Source organism: Podarcis erhardii (genome assembly GCF_964252035.2).
Source record: "Podarcis erhardii genome assembly, chromosome: 2".
NCBI classification, from domain to species: Eukaryota; Metazoa; Chordata; class Lepidosauria; order Squamata; family Lacertidae; genus Podarcis; species Podarcis erhardii.
The window spans coordinates 108,573,450-108,593,021 of record NC_138498.1 but is presented as its reverse complement, the minus strand read 5'-3'; the positions used below and the strand labels follow the sequence as shown (position 1 = coordinate 108,593,021).

Here is a 19,572-nt window from a genome sequence, read left to right as displayed (position 1 = left end):
TAGAACTACAGCACATTCAACCCTCAAAGGATTCTGGGTACTGTCGTCTCACAGAGTTATCATTCCCAACCACCCTTAATAACCTGCAGGGCCCAGAATTCTTTGAGGGAAAGAGCGAGTTTTGCATGTGCTTTGAAGATACAGCCAAAGTTCTGTATCAGAGTAGACCATTAAAAAGACTAGACCCAAGTTAATTAACTTCAACAGGTCTCCCCTGAGCATGACTAAAGTTAGAGGAAACCCACAATTAACAAAAACACGTAAAATACTGAGAAAACGAGAGCGTCTAAAAATGTGTGGAAACTGTCATTCACAGTTGGTAATGTCAAGGCTTCTGGGAACAGCATCTCACAGCCATGTGATGCCTGGGGTGAACAGGAATGTTTCAAAATCCCCCTGAAGTTAATCTTGAGGGGAAAAGAAGATGGACGTCAGCCCGGAGGGCATTCAAAAAATGAAGTGTCACCACTGAGAAGGCCCCGTCATGGATCAACGCCAACTGAGGCCCATGTGTGTACTATACATTTAAGCACTATGACACCACTGTCATGTCTTCTTCAATGAATCTTGGGAGCTGTGGTTTGTTAAGGGCACTATTTCCCTCCCAGAGCTACAATTCCCAGAATCCCTCATGGAGAGGGAATGGTTTTTAACCACTCTGGGAACTGCATATTACTTGACTGATATATTAAGACTTTTCAGGCTTTGGTACTCTAGATCTAAGAACTTTGCCAGTGAATCTCATTTTTCAAACCATCTGAGGAAGAAGAGGACCCCTGGACCACCGGTTGTAAACCACTGCTGTTCTCTTTGTGGGGTTTGTTCTCCCCATCTGCTCTTTCCTCCGCGCACATCTTGCACCTCTGAAAATCAACATTTTGAGATTTATGACCAGCTGTAATAATCTACAGTGGAGAAAAAGCATTAGGTGGCAGGGGACGGCTTATAAAATGATTTAGGGTGGGTTGGGGGCTCCATCCCATAGAATCCTTTGCACCCACTTTAATTTTCGGAAGAGCTCTTTCCTCACATAGTAATGCATGGCAAATGTGCCGCTGTCCACCTGCTGTAGGCCATGGATAAAAAGGTGACCAGTTTATAAGGACCGGTGTTTACAGGCCAAAAGAGCCTCTGTCCTGCGAGAAGGACGGACTCTGCAGCTTGCAGTTGATGTCGCGGCTGGAAGGAGGCAGTCTGGGAACCCTGAGGAAGGATTATGTGCCGGCAAATTCCTCCCCAAGCAGCCTGAAGGAGAGAATGTGGCGGCACCGGCTTGGCCACCCCTGCCTTGCCTCACAGCAGGTGGAGCCCTGAGGTGGGGTGTGACCTGGGAATACATTCTCTCCAGGGGGCAGATTCCAGTGGCAGGGAGTGGCTGCGAGCAAGCGGGCGACTGGAGTCACGAGAAGGCACCGTGAGACGGACAGGAGCAAACCTGGCACTCAGCTAGCTGGAGACAGATCTCTCTTGCAGGAAAACGTCTGCCGTTCGAGATCAGGTGAGGCTTTGCAAAGAACTGGCAGGGGTGGGCCAGGAAGCAACAGGGGGCTGCAGACAGATGGGCAGGAGTTTGGGGTGGTGGCGGCAGAGATTGTGAAAGCAGGCAAGTCTTCCAAAATGGGGCCAGCTGAGAGCAGAAGGTGCTCAATCCAGGAGAGAGAGGGAAGCCTTTTGATGTGGCTGGAAGCTGATTTCCGGGTGACCCACAGTATGCTGAAAACTATTCCTAGTGATGCACTCAGTGGATGCTGGATGCCTGCTTGTTTGTTTTGGGCAATGGATATATTGGCATGCGATTGTGATACATTGGGTTTAAAACCGCCCCTCTGGGAAGGCGGTGGGCAACCATCCGGTGCTGAGAACCAATGGATAGAGTACAAACTTGCTTCTAGTCCCCGTGGTTCCAGGAAAACCTATGAAGGCCATTTCTGCTAATGGCTTAATATTTAGAATGGAATTGGTAGACAAGGAATGGACGTATTGCATAGATAGGGATTTCTAACGTCTGCAACAGGACTCAGTCCATCCCATAACAAGGAAATCCTATGGTGGGCATATGGGAGCTGTTTGTAGTTATCCAGCAGTGTGAGGGAAGTGCACTCTGCACATGCTCAGGGGCACTCTGTCACAGGTGTGCCTGACTTCACACATTCTGGGATTGCATAATCAATCTGGAAATTAGTTTTGTGGTCTGTGGGGGGTTCCAAGTCCAACAAAGCTCTGTATTTTGAGATCACCCCCTTGCTTGGTCTCTGCTTTGAGGTCCTGTGATCCAGGGAAGTGACCCTCGTCGTGTTTTCAGGTGGTCCCTAGGACCGCAATTGAAATAGCAGAGGAAGGCGCTGAAGAGTCAGAGATTTCTTTGAAGAGGCTGTGCGAAAGAAAGAAAGAAAGAAAGAAAGAAAGAAAGAAAGAGCAAGCTAGCTTCTTTGGCAGCACCAAAAAAGAAAAGAAAAAAAGGCTAGTCTCTTCAGCAGCGCAAACAGCAGCAGCCATGAAAACCTGAGAGCACTCCTGAGCTGTTTGCACAGTTCTCCTGTGTGTGTTTGTGAGCAGATAGCTTTGCTTGATCAGGGCTATAGAGAGGCAAGTAATGGAAAATTAGGGAGCCTTTCTGGAAAGCAGGGGCCATGGGGTGCAATGGGGATGGAGGAATACAGTGGTACTCAAAGAACAAGGCAAACAGAATAAGTCCTTGGCTCTGTTTATATGTACTGCCTTTGCTCTGCTTGCATCCCATATTCCACGTTTGAAGCCGCAGGTGAGCAATAATAGAGAAATACAGGACAATCTGTACGTGGGCTTCAGGTGTCTTAAGGACAGTGACTATTACTCATTTCCCTGGCTAAAACACTGTCCCGCTGTTACCTTTTAAAAAAGGAAGTCTCTCTAGAATTAGTTTAGGATATCTTTAGGCGCCAGGCAAAAACATTCCTCTTCTCCCAGAACAATCTATGGCCTTTTAAACTGGATGGCTGTATTGTTTTTATTTGTTACTATGTTATGTGTTTTTGTGTTTTTATATTGTCAACCGTCCTGTGATCCTTGGATGAAGGGCGGTATAGAAATTTAATAAAAAAAATAAAATAAAATCACATCGGTGATTGCATACCTGCACTAGAGTCCTCCAGGGCTGTGTATACATTTCAAACACATTCCCATTCTTCCTCTCACCCCCTTTTTATCAAAAAAAAAAAAAAAAAAAAAAAAAATCAATTAAGAAAAACCCTGTGAAAAATTTCTGTTAAGAGTGCTGATAATTGGATGATTTTTGTTGTAACTTTGTATTACAGTGGTACCTCGGGTTAAGAACTTAATTCGTTCTGGAGGTCTGTTCTTAACCTGAAACTGTTCTTAACCTGAGGTGCCACTTTAGCTAATGGGGCCTCCCGCTGCCGCCACACAATTTCTGTTCTCATCCTGAAGCAAAGCTCTTAACCTGAGGTACTATTTCTGGGTTAGCAGAGTCTGTAAATCTGAAGCATCTGTAACCTGAAGCGTCTGTAACCCGAGGAACCACTGTATTGCGATTCAAATATGAATCACCTTCTAAACCGCTGTCTCCATGCGATGTACACATGAGATCTACACAACTGTAGCTGTGTGACTATTCTTTAAGGAGAGGGGTATGTGTGATTTAAAGTCTACGCAGCCCAGTTTTCAGTACTCATTCCAGAAGTGTCTTGGATATGGTTCGCCAAGTCCTGCGAGGAACGGTTGGAAGAGCTGTGTGAGTTTAGGCTGGATGGTCGCCTTCAAATACCTGAAGGGCTGTCATGCAGAAGACGTTTCTCCACAGGCCAGAACTAGAACTAATGGGAGAGAATGGCAAGGAAGGAGGTGTTGGCTGAATCTTCTCAACAGCCCAAACTGTTTGACGGTGCAGCACACAGCCCTTCAGAGAAGGCTGGACCTTCCTTCACTGCAATTATTTAGGAAGAGGCTGGGCCGCTGTCCCTAGCTGCATCTTGCAATGCAATCCTGCGTTAGGAACACAATGGCTCCTACATTTGCCTTTTGAAGGATGCCCTGTTAGTTAGGATAAGTTGCTGGAGTTCCTCACTGTCTCGTCTGGTAAGGGGATCCGAGGAGGCAGAGATTTGGGGGTTGTTGTTTTTTTGCAATATTCTTTATTGAGTTTGCTTATTAGTACAGTGGTACCTCGGGTTACAGACGCTTCAGGTTACAGACTCTGCTAACCCAGAAATAGTACCTCGGGTTAAGAACTTTGCTTCAGGATGAGAACAGAAATCGTGTGGCGGCAGCAGCTGCAGGCCCCATTAGATAAAGTGGTACCTCAGGTTAAGAACAGTTTCAGGTTAAGAACGGACCTCCAGAACGAATTAAGTACTTAACCTGAGGTACCACTGTACAGTTATTCATTTCATTCTTCAAAACATAAAAAACACATTTAAAAAACCCCCAGAATAAAACAACATCTTTAACAGTGACTTCCCTCCGCCACATTGCTGGTACTGACTTCTTTTTTCTTTTTAACTGTGTCCATTTTCACCTTTCGATTCATTGAACTCACATGGCAAACATTATCCGTCTGTTAACTAGTTTGTGAAAATTACTCAAAGCATATTAGAGGTTTTGTTTGGGAACAATGTTTTTCTAAGCATACTCTGTAACACTCCCATTCAGTTTTAAAATTTTGGTTTGTTTGATTCCTGATGGCCTCTGTCATCTTTGCTAGTTCTAAGTATTCACATCATTTAATTTGCCAGTCTTCCTTCGTTGGAATTTTCTCTCCTTTCTAATTTTTTGGCAATCAACATTCATGCAGGAGGCAGCAATTTGTGTGCCATCCTGTGTTCACTGCCACCAGCGCTGTTTCCATTCTGCTGCAGTCTGGCTTCTGCTGAAATATACATTGATTGCAACTAATGTCATTCAATGCATTTCAATTGAAAGGAAAGGTCCAAACCAATGCCAGGGAACAACATGGTTATTTATGTGTAACCATCTGCGGACTAAAAAATCCCAACAATCGCAAATGCCACTCACATTCATTTCCAGTGTATCTGAAGAAGTGTGCATGCACATGAAAGCTCATACTGAGAACAAACTTGTTGTTGAGTCGTTTAGTCGTGTCTGACTCTTTGTGACCCCATGGACCAGAGCACGCCAGGCACTCCTGTCTTCCACTGCCTCCTGCAGTTTGGTCAAACTCATGCTGGTAGCTTCGAGAACACTGTCCAACCATCTCGTCCTCTGTCGTCCCCTTCTCCTTGTGCCCTCCATCTTTCCCAACATCAGGGTCTTTTCCAGGGAGTCTTCTCTTCTCATGAGGTGGCCAAAGTATTGGAGCCTCAGCTTCAGGATCTGTCCTTCCAGTGAGCACTCAGGGCTGCTTTGCTTCAGAATGGAGAGGTTTGATCTTCTTGCAGTCCATGTGACTCTCAAGAGTCTCCTCCAGCACCAGAATTCAAAAGTATCAATTCTTCGGCGATCAACCTTCTTTATGGTCCAGCTCTCAACAAACGTAGTTGGTCTCTAAGGTGCTACTGGACAATTTTTAAATTTTTAAAATATATATTCATTTTTGTGGTTTCCGTTCCTGACCTCGGGCAAACATGAGAATTGCGGCAATTTTCAAATCCCATTTCCAATGTCCTGAGCGGTGGTGGAGGAAGCTGCCCGGTCGCTTGGGGCGGTGTGCCCAGGGGCAGGGTGAGCGACCCATAGGGGCTGGGCACATTGCAGTTCCTCCAGAGTCTGTTTGTCTCCTCCCACTCAGCCGCCCTACAGCTGGTGGGGAGGCAGCGGGTGGACCCTTTGGGCAGCGCAGAGCCTGTGCACGCCCGAGCCCCACGTCTCTTCTGGAACAGGCCCCACAGTGAGTGCCGCCCAGTATTTTGTCACCCTCCTCAATGGTGACACCCGGGCCAGTCCGCACCCACTGTACCCCCCTTCCTCTGCCCCTGGTCCTGAGTCTAAAGAAGAGAAATCTGGGAAGATGGTGCCCCTGGCGTCTAAGGCATATGCTAAAAGCCTGCTATACCATTTGGCGGTCTAAGGCAGCTGCCTCAGGCAGCTGACTTTGGATGTTATAAAAAGGCAGAAAGCTGTTAGTCATTCAGTTTATTGCTGTACTTGTACTGCCAGGGAGGGGAGAGGGACTTGTTGGAATCTGCCTCTGGTGCCCCAGATCCCTTGACTTGCATTGAATACTAGGCACTTTGTCTTGGGCTGGGGGTGTTATTTGTTCCTCTGCTGGCCCCCAAGTTTTCTTGGACTGGCCCTGACGAACGCAAGTGTACACACATCAGCACTAAGACCTCATTGCAATACTCAGTCCCCTGTTTCAGTCTGGGTATTTGTAGTAATTGGCAGTTACAGTGTTTATTTATTTCATGAAATTTATGTACAGTGGAACCTTGGGTTACATACATTTCAGGTTACATACGCTTCAGATTACAGACTCCGCTAACCCAGAAATAGTACCTTGGGTTAAGAACTTTGCTTCAGGATGAGAACAGAAATTGCGCAGCAGCAGCAGTAGCGGGAGGCCCCATTAGCTAAAGTGGTGCTTCAGGTTAAGAACAGTTTCAGGTTAAGAACGGACCTCCGGAACGGACCTCCGCTGTACTGCTTGAGTGTAAACCTCAGAGCGGTTTACAAAAAAAAAAAAAGCAATAAAATTATCGCTAAAAAATTTAAAACCAGAATCTAAAACATACGGAAAGTTACAAACCCCACATCAGAGCAGACTAAAACAAACTCATACGAACTTTCTAAACATCTAGGTAGTCTTGTCTAAATAAGAATGTCTTCAGCAGGCACCCAAAAATGATAGAGGCTGGTAATATTAAAGTTACTAATTTTAGTAGTATTATGGGTTAAGATCCCTACCAATTACTGCAAGCCATTTACTGCAATATCTTTTTATCTGTATATTGCCTTTCATGCACAATAACCAAGTGGTGTGCAGAAAGCAAACATACAAGAGACCCACAAAATCCAGATCGAAACGACAGCCACTTGCTTGGGTGTGGAGAATCTTTTTCTGCCCAAGGGCCACATTTCATCTGAGGTGACACTCTGGGGTCCACATGCTGGTGGTGGGTGGAGCTAGAGATAAAAGTGGGTGGAGTAACTCACGTCATTTTTACCTTTGTACAGTGTGTATGTATAAGCTAGCTTACTGCAGCCTGGGGTGCTATGGGAGAGGTAGTACCTCTGGTGGGGAACACATTGTGCTCCTTCTAGGGTAGTTTGTTCACCTTTGGTCCCCACCCTGTGCTCAGCTCTCACCTGCGGTTCCTGGAAGCTGACAGTGGCCACACCCCAGGAAATGGCTTTGACTGACTGGACAAACCAGGTGAGGGAAGCCAATGGGTCTCAAACCCTCAGTGAGTTAGGAATTTCCCTTGCATGCGAAGACAGGCTTTGGCAGATTGAACAGACGAGACCAACAGTGGATCCAATGGTCAAGAAGGCAGTTTCTCCACATGCTGTAGAGGGACGTGAGGGGCAGATGGGGCCTGCCAACCTGGGAAGGTAGCAATGGAAAACTCTGATGGAAACCTCCACTGCATTGAGGGCCATATTGGGGACAAGAAAAGGCTAAGGAGTAAACCCTACTACACAAATCTGGAGTTGAGGTCCCTAAGACGGTTGGATATGTCTTCTTCCAGCAACTCCTGCAACCCAGCTGGTGCCAAACACATTGCTCTGCTTTCTTTTGGACCACATCAATGAGGTTGAGAGGAGAGTCTTGTTGTCTGGGCAGTGGTTCCACAACTACAGAAAAGGCCATCCCTCTCCTTGCCACTAGAATAAGCCTCGTCAGGTCGAGGCACGACCAGGAGAGTGTCATCATCCTTTGAGGTTAGGGCAATTCTTTCTGACTGTCAGTGGCTACCGGAGACAATTTTGTTTTGTTTTATTGACAAAGCTGCTTGTGTGCCGCCATTCCATTGGTGTTGTTTGGGAATTGGAAGAAACCGAAAAAGTTGGCGCCATTTTGAAATCTCTGGTTAAAACCAGTGCAGGTTTGAAAGGTTCTGTTGGGCATCTTGCTTCAAAAAAGATGCCCGGCTGAATCCAAACATGAAGGACAACCTGTGCCTTGATCTCAGGAACCATTGTGCAGATTTGGGTTATGATCTCTTAAAGGTAAAGGTAAAGGGACCCCTGACCATTAGGTCCAGTCGTGACTGACTCTGGGGTTGCAGTGCTCATCTCGCTTTATTGGCCGAGGGAGCTGGAGTACAGCTTCCAGGTCATGTGGCCAGCATGACTAAGCCGCTTCTGGCGAACCAGAGCAGTGCACAGAAACGCCATTTACTTTCCCGCCAGAGTGGTACCTATTTATCTACTTGCACTTTGACGTGCTTTCGAACTGCTAGGTTGGCAGGAGCAGGGACTGAGCAACGGGAGCTCACCCCGTCGCAGGGATTCGAACCGCCGACCTTCTGATCGGCAAGTCCTAGGCTCTGTGATTTAACCCACAGCGCCACCTACGTCCCTCTTAAGAGGTGCCCAAATGCGTAGAAAAGGCAGAAACGACTTTTCAAAATTCTAGTAGAAGTGTGATTGTGGAGCAAGCGAATGAAACACACCATCGCTCTAGCAGAGAGTGCAGAAGAGGCAGGTTGTGCATGTGTAGATGACTCCTTTTCGTGAGTCTACCTGTTTGTTTTAAAAGCATCTTCATCCTGCTCTTCAGCCAAAGCAGGCTGCTCAAGCTGTTTGCAAGTAACAGAAACAAGGCAGTCCCTGCCCTGAGGCAGGCAATCTTAAAAACACAACACAAAAGGGGAAATTATTTCAAGGCGGGGAAAGAAGAACAGGCGGCTCGGCGTTTAGGTGCAGTAGCAGCCGATTGGGATGGAAAAATCTCAAGGAGAGGCGGACAGACGCTGCTGGTCTTTCAGCAGTGCCAAAGGAGAGGCCTGCCAATCCCTTTCTCCCTCTCCTGAAGCCTGATGGATTGGAGTAGGTCTAGTTATTACACATACATCTGACCCTATTTTTAACCTGTGAAAAGCTGTCAAACATTATCCTCAAAATCCACATGTCATCATGGCACAGACGAAGGCCACCTTCACACCAAACATTTGAAAACTATGATGCCACTTTAAACAGTCAAGAATTATGGGAGCTGTTATTCAGTAAGGGTGCTGAGTGTTGTTAGGAGACCCTCCTCTATTCCCCTCACAGAGCTACAATTCCTCAAGTGGTTTCAAAACTAATCTTCGCAGGGAATGCTAGGAAATCGTAGCTGTTATGTACTGAAGTTCTCACCCTGGGCCAGCAGGGGGATACTGTAGATAGTTATGCAAATGAAGGATCGAAAGTGACGTTCAGTGATTGGATAGTTTGTATGCAAATGAAGGATCGAAGGTGACGTTCAGTGATTGGATAGTTTTAGAAAATGGCAACAGTTACATTGTTCTGGAGCTCTATATAAGCAGGCTGACTGAGCTCCTCAGTTCAGTTCTGTTCCAGTTTACAAATAAAGAGCTGCTTTGGAAGAATCGCTGTGTCGTCTGATATGTTCGCCCACAACTTAACAGTAGCTCTGTGAGCCGGATGCGAAGGCTGCAAAAGTTGGCACAGGTTTGGAGGGGGTTCCAAATTTTGGGGTTTGTAGTTAATTTTACTGCGGATGTGGATTTCCCAGCAACCCTCAGCACCATGAACAAACTACATATACAGAAAATACAACCACGAACCTGAGAAGAGCTGGATCAGGCCAGTGGCCATCTAGACCAGCTTCCTGTTCTTACCGTAGCCGACTAGATCCCTGTGGGTAATCCCCAGAGCAGGACCTGAGAGCAAGAGCCCTCTACCCTCCTGCTATTTCCAGCAACTGGATTTCAGCAGCAATTCTGCCCCCAACCACGAAGGCAGAGGTCTAATAACCATTAGGTCTAATAGCCATAGGGACACGGGTGGCGCTGTGGGTTAAACCACAAAGCCAAGGACTTGCCAATCAGAAGGTCGGCAGTTTGAATCGCCATGGCGGGGTGAGCTCCTGTTGCTCGGTCCCTGCTCCTGCCCAACTAGCAGTTCGAAAGCACGTCAAAGTGCAAGTAGATAAAGAGGTACCACTCTGGCGGGAAGGTAAACGACGTTTCTGTGCACTGCTCTGGTTCGTCAGAAGCGGCTTAGTCATGCTGACCACATGACCTGGAAGCTGTACGCCAGCTCTCTTGGCCAATAAAGCAAGATGAGCACCACAACCCCAGAGTCGGTCACGACTGGACCTAATGGTCAGGGATCCCTTTACCTTTACCTAATAGCCATGGATAGACTTATTCTCCAGGAGATAAATACAATATTCACGTTATGCACTCTTTCCCCATCTGTATGGATTTTGGTACATATTCTTTGGCTGAAGAACTGTATTGAAAACCTTGTTGTTAAAAGAGTGTGATCTGTTGTTCTGGAAAGTCGAAATTTGATCAATTTGGCTTCAAAAACAAACCAACTTCCGCTGCCACCCCTGGTTGCCAGGCACAAATGAGATGAAGGCGGAAAGCGAGAGACAAAATTTCAATAATTCTTCCTGTCAGGTTTGAGATTCTCGTGATGTGGAGCTTCCGGACCCCCAAGTAGAGGACAGGGAGCGTATGTGCATGAATTGGGGGGCGGCAACATTAAAAAAAAGAGAAACCAGCCGCCCCTTTTGTGGTGCGTTTAACAGTAGCTTTCTATCGCTGCCTTTAGCAGGTGATAGCGCTTATCTCCTTTCTGTGAAAAGCTTTACTTGCCTATCTGAGCAGAGCAGGGTCCTGTTAAACTAAGCCACAAAAGTTTTTTCCTCCTTCCTGCTCAAATTGGCAGCACAAGAGAGTTGCCAGAGGTTCATTTGTTCATGAGATTATTCCAGATTTTGAAAGGAAGAGTTCGTTACAGGAGAACAAGGATCTCTTGAAGGCAGGGTAGATGTTCTGTCTTCCAAAACACAAGAGCTCCTTAAGTGGATGGTAAGTCCCGAAATAGGGTGGGGTGTGCTTAGTGGAACTGATAGGGGGGTGGAAGGAGTGGGGAGGACAATCGGATGGCCAGGTGTCCTGGCTGCACCTTTAACAGTGGGGCAAAACAGGGAATTGGGTAACCTGCAGCTGCTGGGCTTCCCTTGTTCTACCTCACTCTTAAAGTTGCAGCTAGGACACCTGTCCTCTTTCGCACCTGGCCTTCTACCCCAGCTGGGGAGGAGCAGTCATGGCTGAGTTCAGCATGCTGTCTTGAGATCAAATGTTTCCAGGAACTTCACAGGAAACGGAGAAGGGAATTTCTCGGGGTGGAGAGGGGGTGACGCTTTGCAGAAAGCAAAAGGCCCTTTTAGTCCTTGTTTTTAGCGTGTTTCTCAATCCCACAGGGCTCTGTGCCCCTTCCAAACCTGTGCGCATGTATGTCTGTGGCAAAATGCATAAGATCAAGCTTGCCAAACCAGTTCCTTTGTCCCAGGTAATGGCTTTGGCTGGGATCCCGCTTAGATTAACACACCCTCCCCCAACCCTGTGGAGGATGCTGCTGGCTTCCTAGGGAAAGCGGTGTTTGGTGGGTGCATTCTTGTGGAACACTTCTTCAAACAGAACAGGAACCTGTGGCTATCCCAGTGCTTTCGACTACAACTCCCATCATCAGCGACCATTAGCTGGCTGGTTGGGGCTGATGGGAGCAGGAGTCCCACACCTGGAAGGCTGCAGGCTCCCTCCCCAGAGCTTTGCTGGAATGTGAGGAGAAATGTCTACAGTGGTACCTCGGGTTACAGACGCTTCAGGTTACAGATTCCGCTAACCCAGAAATAGTACCTCGGGTTAAGAACTTTACCTCAGGATGAGAACAGATATCGCGCGGCGGCAGCGCAGCAGCAGCGGGAGGCCCCATTAGCTAAAGTGGTACCTCAGGTTAAGAACGGTTTCAGGTTAAGAATCAACCTCCAGAACGAATCAAGTTCTTAACCCGAGGTACCACTGTACATCAGGGGTCAGCAAACTTTTTCAGCAGGGGGCCAGTCCACTGTCCCTCAGACCTTGTGGGGGGCCGGACTATATTTTGAAGGAAAAAAAGAACGAATTCCTATGCCCCACAAATAACCCAGAGATGCATTTTAAGTAAAAGGACACATTCTACTCATGTAAAAACACGCTGATTCCTGGACTGTCCACAGGTCAAATTTAGAAGGCGATTGGGCCGGATCCGACCCCCGGGCCTTAGTTTGCCTACCCACAATTTACATGGTTAATGACCCAAGTTGGGAAACACTTAAGAAGCCTGCCTCAGATGAAGCCTAGTCCTTTGGGGTGGCAATGCTAGACCCTTCCTTTCTGGAAGCTGTTCTGTATTAAAATAATGAGCAGGATAATTCTGCCATTTCTGCTAAGGATCAGAACAGCTTGAGAAGGCAATGGTTTGGCAAACCAGAGAGGAATGGCAAACCAAGCTGATGGACCATGCCGAAATGGCAAAACTGACCGGAAAATGCAGAAACCAAGAAGACTAAAAAGTTTATAAAAGAATGGGGGGAAATTTATAAGTTATTTAGGAGACCACTGTAGGCAGATGGATTTTGATTTCACTTGTAGTCTAACAAATACCGTGGACAGTGTAGACTAATATAAAAGTTAAGAGTATGGAAGAATATGCAGTTGCAAATGTTCAAAATGGGACCCCATGGAGGGGGTGGGGGGAAGTCACGAGATTCAGAGAGGAATCTCTGTGCATGGAATTATATTTGGATTTTTATAACTTTGTATTTGTAAAACCAAATAAACATGATTTCAAAAAGAAAAAGAGAAGGCTGTGGTTTGGGATTGAGACGCCTTGTTTATAGGGTGAGTTGGGACGAGGGGGGTTCATGGTAGTGCCGGCGGTGAATGTTTAGAGTCAGTGAGATGCACTTTGATTATTATAGCAAAGAGGACAGGCTAGGGTAGGTGATCTACGCCAGCCTGTGGAGTGGTATTGAGGAGGAACCAGCTGCTCTCAAAACTCTGCTCAGATAATATTTCTGCAAATGACAATGTTTTTGAGCGACAGCAGAATCATAATCTTGCACTCGGATCCTGCTTGTGGGCTGCTCAAAGGTATCTGGTTGGTTGCTATGAGAAAACAGGAAGCTGGGCTAGACTTGCCACGGGCTTGATCCTGCAGGCTCTTCCTCTTCCTCCATTTCATGTTCATCATGACTTCTGAGCAGAACCCTGTGTGTTGACAGACGGTATGCATGCAGCCTATCTTGTTTGTGGAAGTGACAGGAAAAGATGAGAGCCACTTTTTGCACATTCAGTCACAGACTCTGCAAGTGTCCTGGGAAAAACAACAGGGCATCCTGTTTTGCCCCCCGCAGGAGCATGGCAGCCACTTTGGGCACCATGATCTTGCATGATTTTGTGCCAAGATTCCCCCCCCCAGGTGCTTTTTTTCAGGGCTGTAATCTTGTGGCGCTGTGGGTTAAACCACAGAGCCTAGGACTTGCTGATCAGAAGGTCGGTGGTTCAAATCCCTGCAACGGGGCGAGCGTTGCTCGGTCCCTGCTCCTGACAATCTAGCAGTTCGAAAGCACATCGAAGTGCAAGTAGATAAATAGGTACCACTCTGGCGGGAAGGTAAACTGCGTTTCCATGCGCTGCTCTGGTTCGCCAGAAGCGGCTTAGTCATGCTGGCCACATGACCTGGAAGCTGTACGCCGGCTCCCTCGGCCAATAAAGCGAGATGAGCGCCGCAACCCCAGAGTCAGCCACGACTGGACCTAATGGTCAGGGGTCCCTTTACCTTTACCTTTAATCTTGTGCAGTGCTCTAAAATTCATGTTTTGGGGCACTGTGCTCTCATGCAAGCGCATGATCCCCGCGCCACAAAAAAGCATGTGTTTTGAGCTCTGTGATCTTGCTCGGCCAGGAAGACACAAGTCCCGGTTTGGGGACTGAACATGTTGGAGGGTATACAGTCACACAAAGTGTGAATAGTGGGAATGAAAGCTCTCTTCATACATTACACAGGAAGTTGCCTTATAGATGGTTGGGCCATTGGTCTCTCTATCCCAGTGCTTCCAACACCACTGTTGGGGAATATCTGTGGCCCTCCAGGTGTTTCTGGACTGCAGCTCCTGGCCAGGGAGGATGGGAGTTTTGGTCTGACAAGCCACGGGTTCGCCAACCCTGGTCTGCACTGGCTGGCTGAGACTCTACTGGATTTCATACGGGGTTCTGTTTCTTGGCCCAACCTGGAGATGTCATTGGGCATTGAACCTGGGACCTTCTGCATGCAAAGCAGATGTTCTACCCCTGAGCTATGGCTAAATCGCCTCTGGGAAGGGGCATCATGGTTACCAAGGGGCTGCATGTCCAGCCCAGTTCTCAAGGTCACCTGCTTCCTCCCAGGTGTAGAGGCTCCTTGCACAATTAGAAGGCTGAACTTAGGGGGCTGAAAATTGTAGGGGGAGCCTGCATGAACAGAGAAGGTTCCTTGCTTCAGATGTCATCCCTTAGCACCTGAAGGCATGGTGCAACCTCGGGAGCTGGACTGAAACAGCAGGCCCTTTGTATCAGTGTCCCTCCTCCGTACGGGTAGCGCATAAATAGGGCTGCAGTTTGGGGGTGGCACAAATCAGATTATTGTTCTTGTTATGTACTGAGTTGAATAGGATCCAAAAGGCATCAATCTGATTGGTCCTAGAACAATAGGATTCAGAATGCAGCAGTCTGATTGGTCCACAGGAGCCACCCAATCCAGCTCCAGATGGAAGGGAATCTGCAACCTGATTGGCCTACAGCAGAATCCCGGAATTAGCCAATCACGTGGGGCCCATTATGTAAATAATGTATATAAGGCAGACATTCTGGGGGAACTTCCATTCCTCCTCACCACTATGAGCTGAATAAAGAGCATGAAATCCACTCTCTACTCCATATATTTCAATTCTCAATTCCTGTGTTCCCCTTGGTTGAACTGGATAACCCTCAGGGTCCCTTCCAGCTCCACAATTCTATGATTCTACTAACGCTGGCAATTATAAAATATGTCAGACGTGATTCTAGATTCAGGTAGGTAGCTGTGTTGGTCTGATGCAGTCGAAATAAAAAAGAAAATTAAAAAATTGTCCTGTAGCAACTTAGAGACCAACTAAGTTTGTTCTGGGTACAGTATAAGCTTTTGTGTGCATCTCTGCCCTGTCATTCTTTACAAAATGCTGTGCTTTGATGCACCCCCACAAACACAACCCCAGCTTTAATCCCAACTGAGAACGAGAATCGCTTAGCTGCATTTTTGAGCCTTGAGCCGACTTTGAATGTGGTTTGCCTGGTTCCCCTCATCTGGATGCCCTTTCATGGTATCTCCAGATACAGTGGAACACCTCCCTTTTAATCCACATCGGGGAAGGTTGCTCCTGTACCAGTGTGGTTGTAAGGCCCCTTATCACTGGGGGTAAATATTTGGCCTCTCTCTCTTTCTCTCCTTTCTAGAAATGTCAACACGGGCCCAACCCAAGTCTCTGGGGCAGTTGAGCTGCGATGCTGCCTGCTGACACGGAACAGGAGGCCTCGGCCTCTGGGCACAGCGTGGGGGTCAATGAGGCCATGGAGCAGCCTGACGTCAGCTTCCAGCCCGAGGCCTCGGCCCAGCAGCCGGATTGCAAGGAGGAGGCGTCCAGCGCCGAGCCCAGCACCCTCGACTGCGTTATCTGCTTCACCCCTTACGACCGGCTCTTCCGGCTGCCCAAGGAGCTGAGCTGCGGCCACATCTTCTGCCTCGAGTGCCTGGCGCGCATCAACGTCTCTTCCGAGGATGTCAACGCCCTCACCTGCCCCATCTGCCGGGCCCCCACGGCCTTCCCCTCCCGCAAGGGGTTGCCGGGCCTCCCCACCCGCAGCGACCTCCTGGAGCAACTCTCTTCCATGCCCGCCGTCCCCCCGGGCTCCGTGCGCTTTGACCGTCGCCGGGGGCTGCTCTACCTGCCGGGCAGGGGCCGAGGCGCCACCCCAGCCGGGCCCAAGCCCGGGACTTCCCTCAACACTGTCAGCCTGAGTGTCGACGTTGGCAGGCCTGCGCCGCCAGGAGCCAACCGCAACCTGGCCCTCTCAGGCTGGCCGTTCTACGTGGCCTTGGCGGTCGCCCTCCTGGTTACCATCGGCTTAATTACCTGTGGCATTTACATATTTTTGATGCCGTCCATGTACACTGTTTCAATGGGAGGCCCTCATCATAGTAACCAGAGTCTTGGGCCAGGGTCGAACTGGACCTCCAGCCCAGCATCTGGCCCTGTACCCTAGGGCTAAAGAGGGGCAAAGGAAAAAGGGCCCCACTTGCCCCCTTCCTGTCTTCCAGTTGCCATTTGTAGCGGCTGCACCACTTGTAGCCTCCGATTGCACAGAGGCTGCTTGCCTCGCTCAGAAGCAGGATACTGGGGAAATTGCCACGTGTCCAAGACTGGCCGAAGCTGTGGAGGCACTTGCACTTTACCAGGTGAATTGCTGCTTGAATGACCGGAAGAATTCCCACCGCAGCCATCAGGGGCCACGTTGCCTCAATATGGCGTACCATGCCTGAAGTTGCCGTCTATAATCTCGTTGCTGCACTCAGAAGCAGGGCAGTCCAGAGAGAACAAATCCACCTTCTCAATGCAAAATGAGTAAATGTGTGAATAGGACTCTTAGGTTGGTCCAAGAAGGCGATGGCAGAACCCCGAGGTGATAAGACTTTCTGGAGGAAGGGGATAAGGGGTTGCCTTTTTGGAATGCTCTCCTGCATAAAAACATACCAACCTGCGTAGTAGGAAAACTAGTTCAGCAGCAGGTGGGTGAGGACAGAACCTTTCCCTCCTTGTTGTGCTTGATTTTTAACTTGGGACAAAGGAGAGCAAATGAAGATGGGGACCATAGGGGCACAATCCACTCTACCATCTCTGTGTGTAGAGTTTGCAGCATAGGCTCTAGATCTTTGGTGGGGGCTGAGGGTGGGGAAGTTAACTTGGCCAGAGGGCCGCTCCCTGATCAGCCTCACCTCTCTGTTGCTGCCCATTCACTCACCCTGTCCATCACGGCCCTGGAGGAGAGGGCAAGGGGATTGGAGGTGGCTGCTTCTCCTTGGGCCAGTCCCTGTTCACTTGCTGGGTGAGGGGGTCCCCAGGGCTTTGGGAGTCAGCAGCGGTGGGGTCCTAGCTAGGGATGTGGGACCCCAGCAGATGCTCAGCAATGTTGACTCCTTGTACCAGGGCAATGCGAGTACAGCTCCTAAGGGATGACCATTTCTCCAACTTAATTAACATGCACAAGGATGAGGACTTGAGAGCCTAAGTGCGCATGCTTGCAACTTGACATCATGTTGGGTCTCTTGACTCTCACATTCACAACCGCTAGCAAGACAGCCAGCTTGCTTTCTGTGTCTTGAACAGCTGCACGGCCAGCAAAAATTCAAATTGCATAGCTGTGGCGATAGGTTGGTGGTAGTGGCTTCACCTGTTAAATTTCTATCTGCCACACAGCAATTAAAGGCACAGGAGCCCTGCGGGGGTGGGGGGCAGCTCATCACAGGAGGAAGGATAATCCGGTTTGGATTTGAGATTTCTGTCTTCATCACAGAGTCGTCATAACTTGTTACTGGACTTAGAGGGCAAAATGGTTACAGGAGAGACGGACTTGGCTCGTTTTGGTGCCTTTTTAAGATACAGAAATAATCTGGTAAAGCACAGAAATGAACATGGTTGGCTGCCAGTTTCTTGCAGATCAGATTCCTGTCAATGTCACGCCAGTGGGGGTGCCATTCAAAAATTGGCAACCTGATTTCGCACCCACTCAAATTTAGTGCTCCAGCAAATTGTTTTCCATTTAATATTTCATGTCTTGCTTGTCTGCGTTGGGCAACTGGGCAAGAGCCAACATGACTTCCTCCCTTAAGTGATGCTGCTGGTCCAAAAACTCGGATATTCCTCGAAGACATAACCATATATATATTTTTAAATGAAATCTACTACCAGCACAGGCCCACAGGTTTCTAAAGAACCCCTTGAGGATTTGTTCTGGATGCATACTTATGGCTTTCCATGAGCTGATCAAACTGATCTCCACTAATTAGAAACCCTGGGACAAATGCTGGGAGCTTGATTATGGACACTTCCCATTGTTTCCCACGGGACTGATTGAAGGGACTCCCCAAATATTTGTCTCCCCCTCCCTCTTTGTCTCCCCCCCAATAAAATTTGTTTTCCAGAACAGTATTCCGTTTTTTAAAAAAAAGTTTTAAAACCCTGTGATTTCACAAATGGAATATAACACAGACCAATGTAAACATGCAGAGATATATTGCATAGAGAAGAGGGCAGGACATGGGAAAATGTTAAGGCATGTGGGATCTAGGTTTTTCCTCTGCTGGAAAGGCTGCCACACATAACCAGGTATAAAATAGTGGCACATGGGCCAGAGCTAATGGCCTACCTCAGCTCCTGAAGCTCACACTGGGGCAACCTGTGTATGCAGGTACAAACCTACAGGTGTGTTACTACAGATTCTAACAACAAACTTTAGGGCAGGGGGAACCTCCTTTGTTATTGCTGTTCTTAGGACAACTGGGAAACCCTTCCTGATCTACTGCAAATCACTCAGTAGATCTCCCACTGTACTTTCTTCTCCACCTGCTCTAGAGTTACAGCAAGACTACTCTAGTGATAAGTTGGGTGGCCAGATTCTTACGGGCTGAATGACGAACACAGACAGCTGTCTATGCAAAGTACAGAATATGATAAAGGTAAAGGACCCCTGGACAGTTAAGTACAGTCAAAGGTGACTATGGGATGCAGCACTCATCTTGCTTCAGGCCGAGGGAGCCAGAGTTTGTCCACAGACAGCTTTCCGGATCATGTGGCCAGCATGACTAAACTGCTTCTGGCACAAGAGAACACCGTGATGGAAACCAGAGTGCATGGAAACGCTGTTTACCTTCCCGTCACAGTGGTACCTAATTATCTACTCGCACTGGTGTGCTTTCAAACTGCTAGGTTGGCAGGAGCTGGGACAGAGCAACGGGAGTTTGCCCCGTCGTGCGGATTTGAACCACCAGCCTTCCGATCAGCAAGCCCAAGAGGCTCAGTGGTTTAGACCACATCCACACAATACAGTTAAAACAGTTCCCAGGATTCTTTGGGGGAAGCCATGGCGGTTACAAGTGGTATAAGAGTCATGGCTTTCCCCCAAGAAATCCTGGGACTTGTAGTTTGCTGAGCGAGCCGGCCACTTAGAGCCTTCCTTCACGGCTCCGCTATGCGCCCCTAAAAGCATCTTCCATTCCTGCTCACTCACCTACCCCTCCACCTGAGTTTTTCCATCAACCCGACTATTGTAGGGCTTAAGTGACAAAGCATATATTGTGCATGGATCAGAAGCCTGTGTGTGCAGCTTCCGTTTAAGCTGAAGACAAGCACACCGTTTTCAGAGCCAATTTGGAAGCAGCCTCGCCGCCTTTGAATCCAAGCGCACCTTCCTTCTCCTGGAGCTGGGCTCTGAAAGAAAACAAGTTCTGCAAGTTTGCAGCAGCAGCAACAGCCGGTTGTGGCCGGTGCAGATTGGCTGGCCCCTCCGATGTCACCGAGAAACCTCCTCTGCCCAGTCACCAGAG

The 19,572-nt window shown here is 48.3% G+C and overlaps 1 protein-coding gene across 4 annotated transcripts; it reads left to right on the top strand.

Moving 5' to 3' along the window:
* Nucleotides 1-1,335: 1,335 nt before the first annotated feature.
* Nucleotides 1,336-18,173, top strand: RNF225 (ring finger protein 225). 4 transcript variants are annotated; one of them, XM_081853928.1, is made up of 2 exons: nt 1,336-1,498; nt 15,429-18,173. In XM_081853928.1, exon 2 carries the CDS (start codon nt 15,477-15,479, stop codon nt 16,233-16,235), a length of 759 nt encoding a protein of 252 aa, XP_081710054.1. In that variant the 5' UTR covers nt 1,336-1,498; nt 15,429-15,476; the 3' UTR covers nt 16,236-18,173. The 4 variants fall into 4 exon arrangements, with proteins under 4 accessions (XP_081710054.1, XP_081710056.1, XP_081710055.1 ...); XM_081853930.1 differs by lacking the exon at nt 1,336-1,498 and adding an exon at nt 7,250-7,327; XM_081853929.1 differs by lacking the exon at nt 1,336-1,498 and adding an exon at nt 7,749-7,836.
* The last annotated feature ends 1,399 nt before the right edge of the window (nt 18,174-19,572 follow it).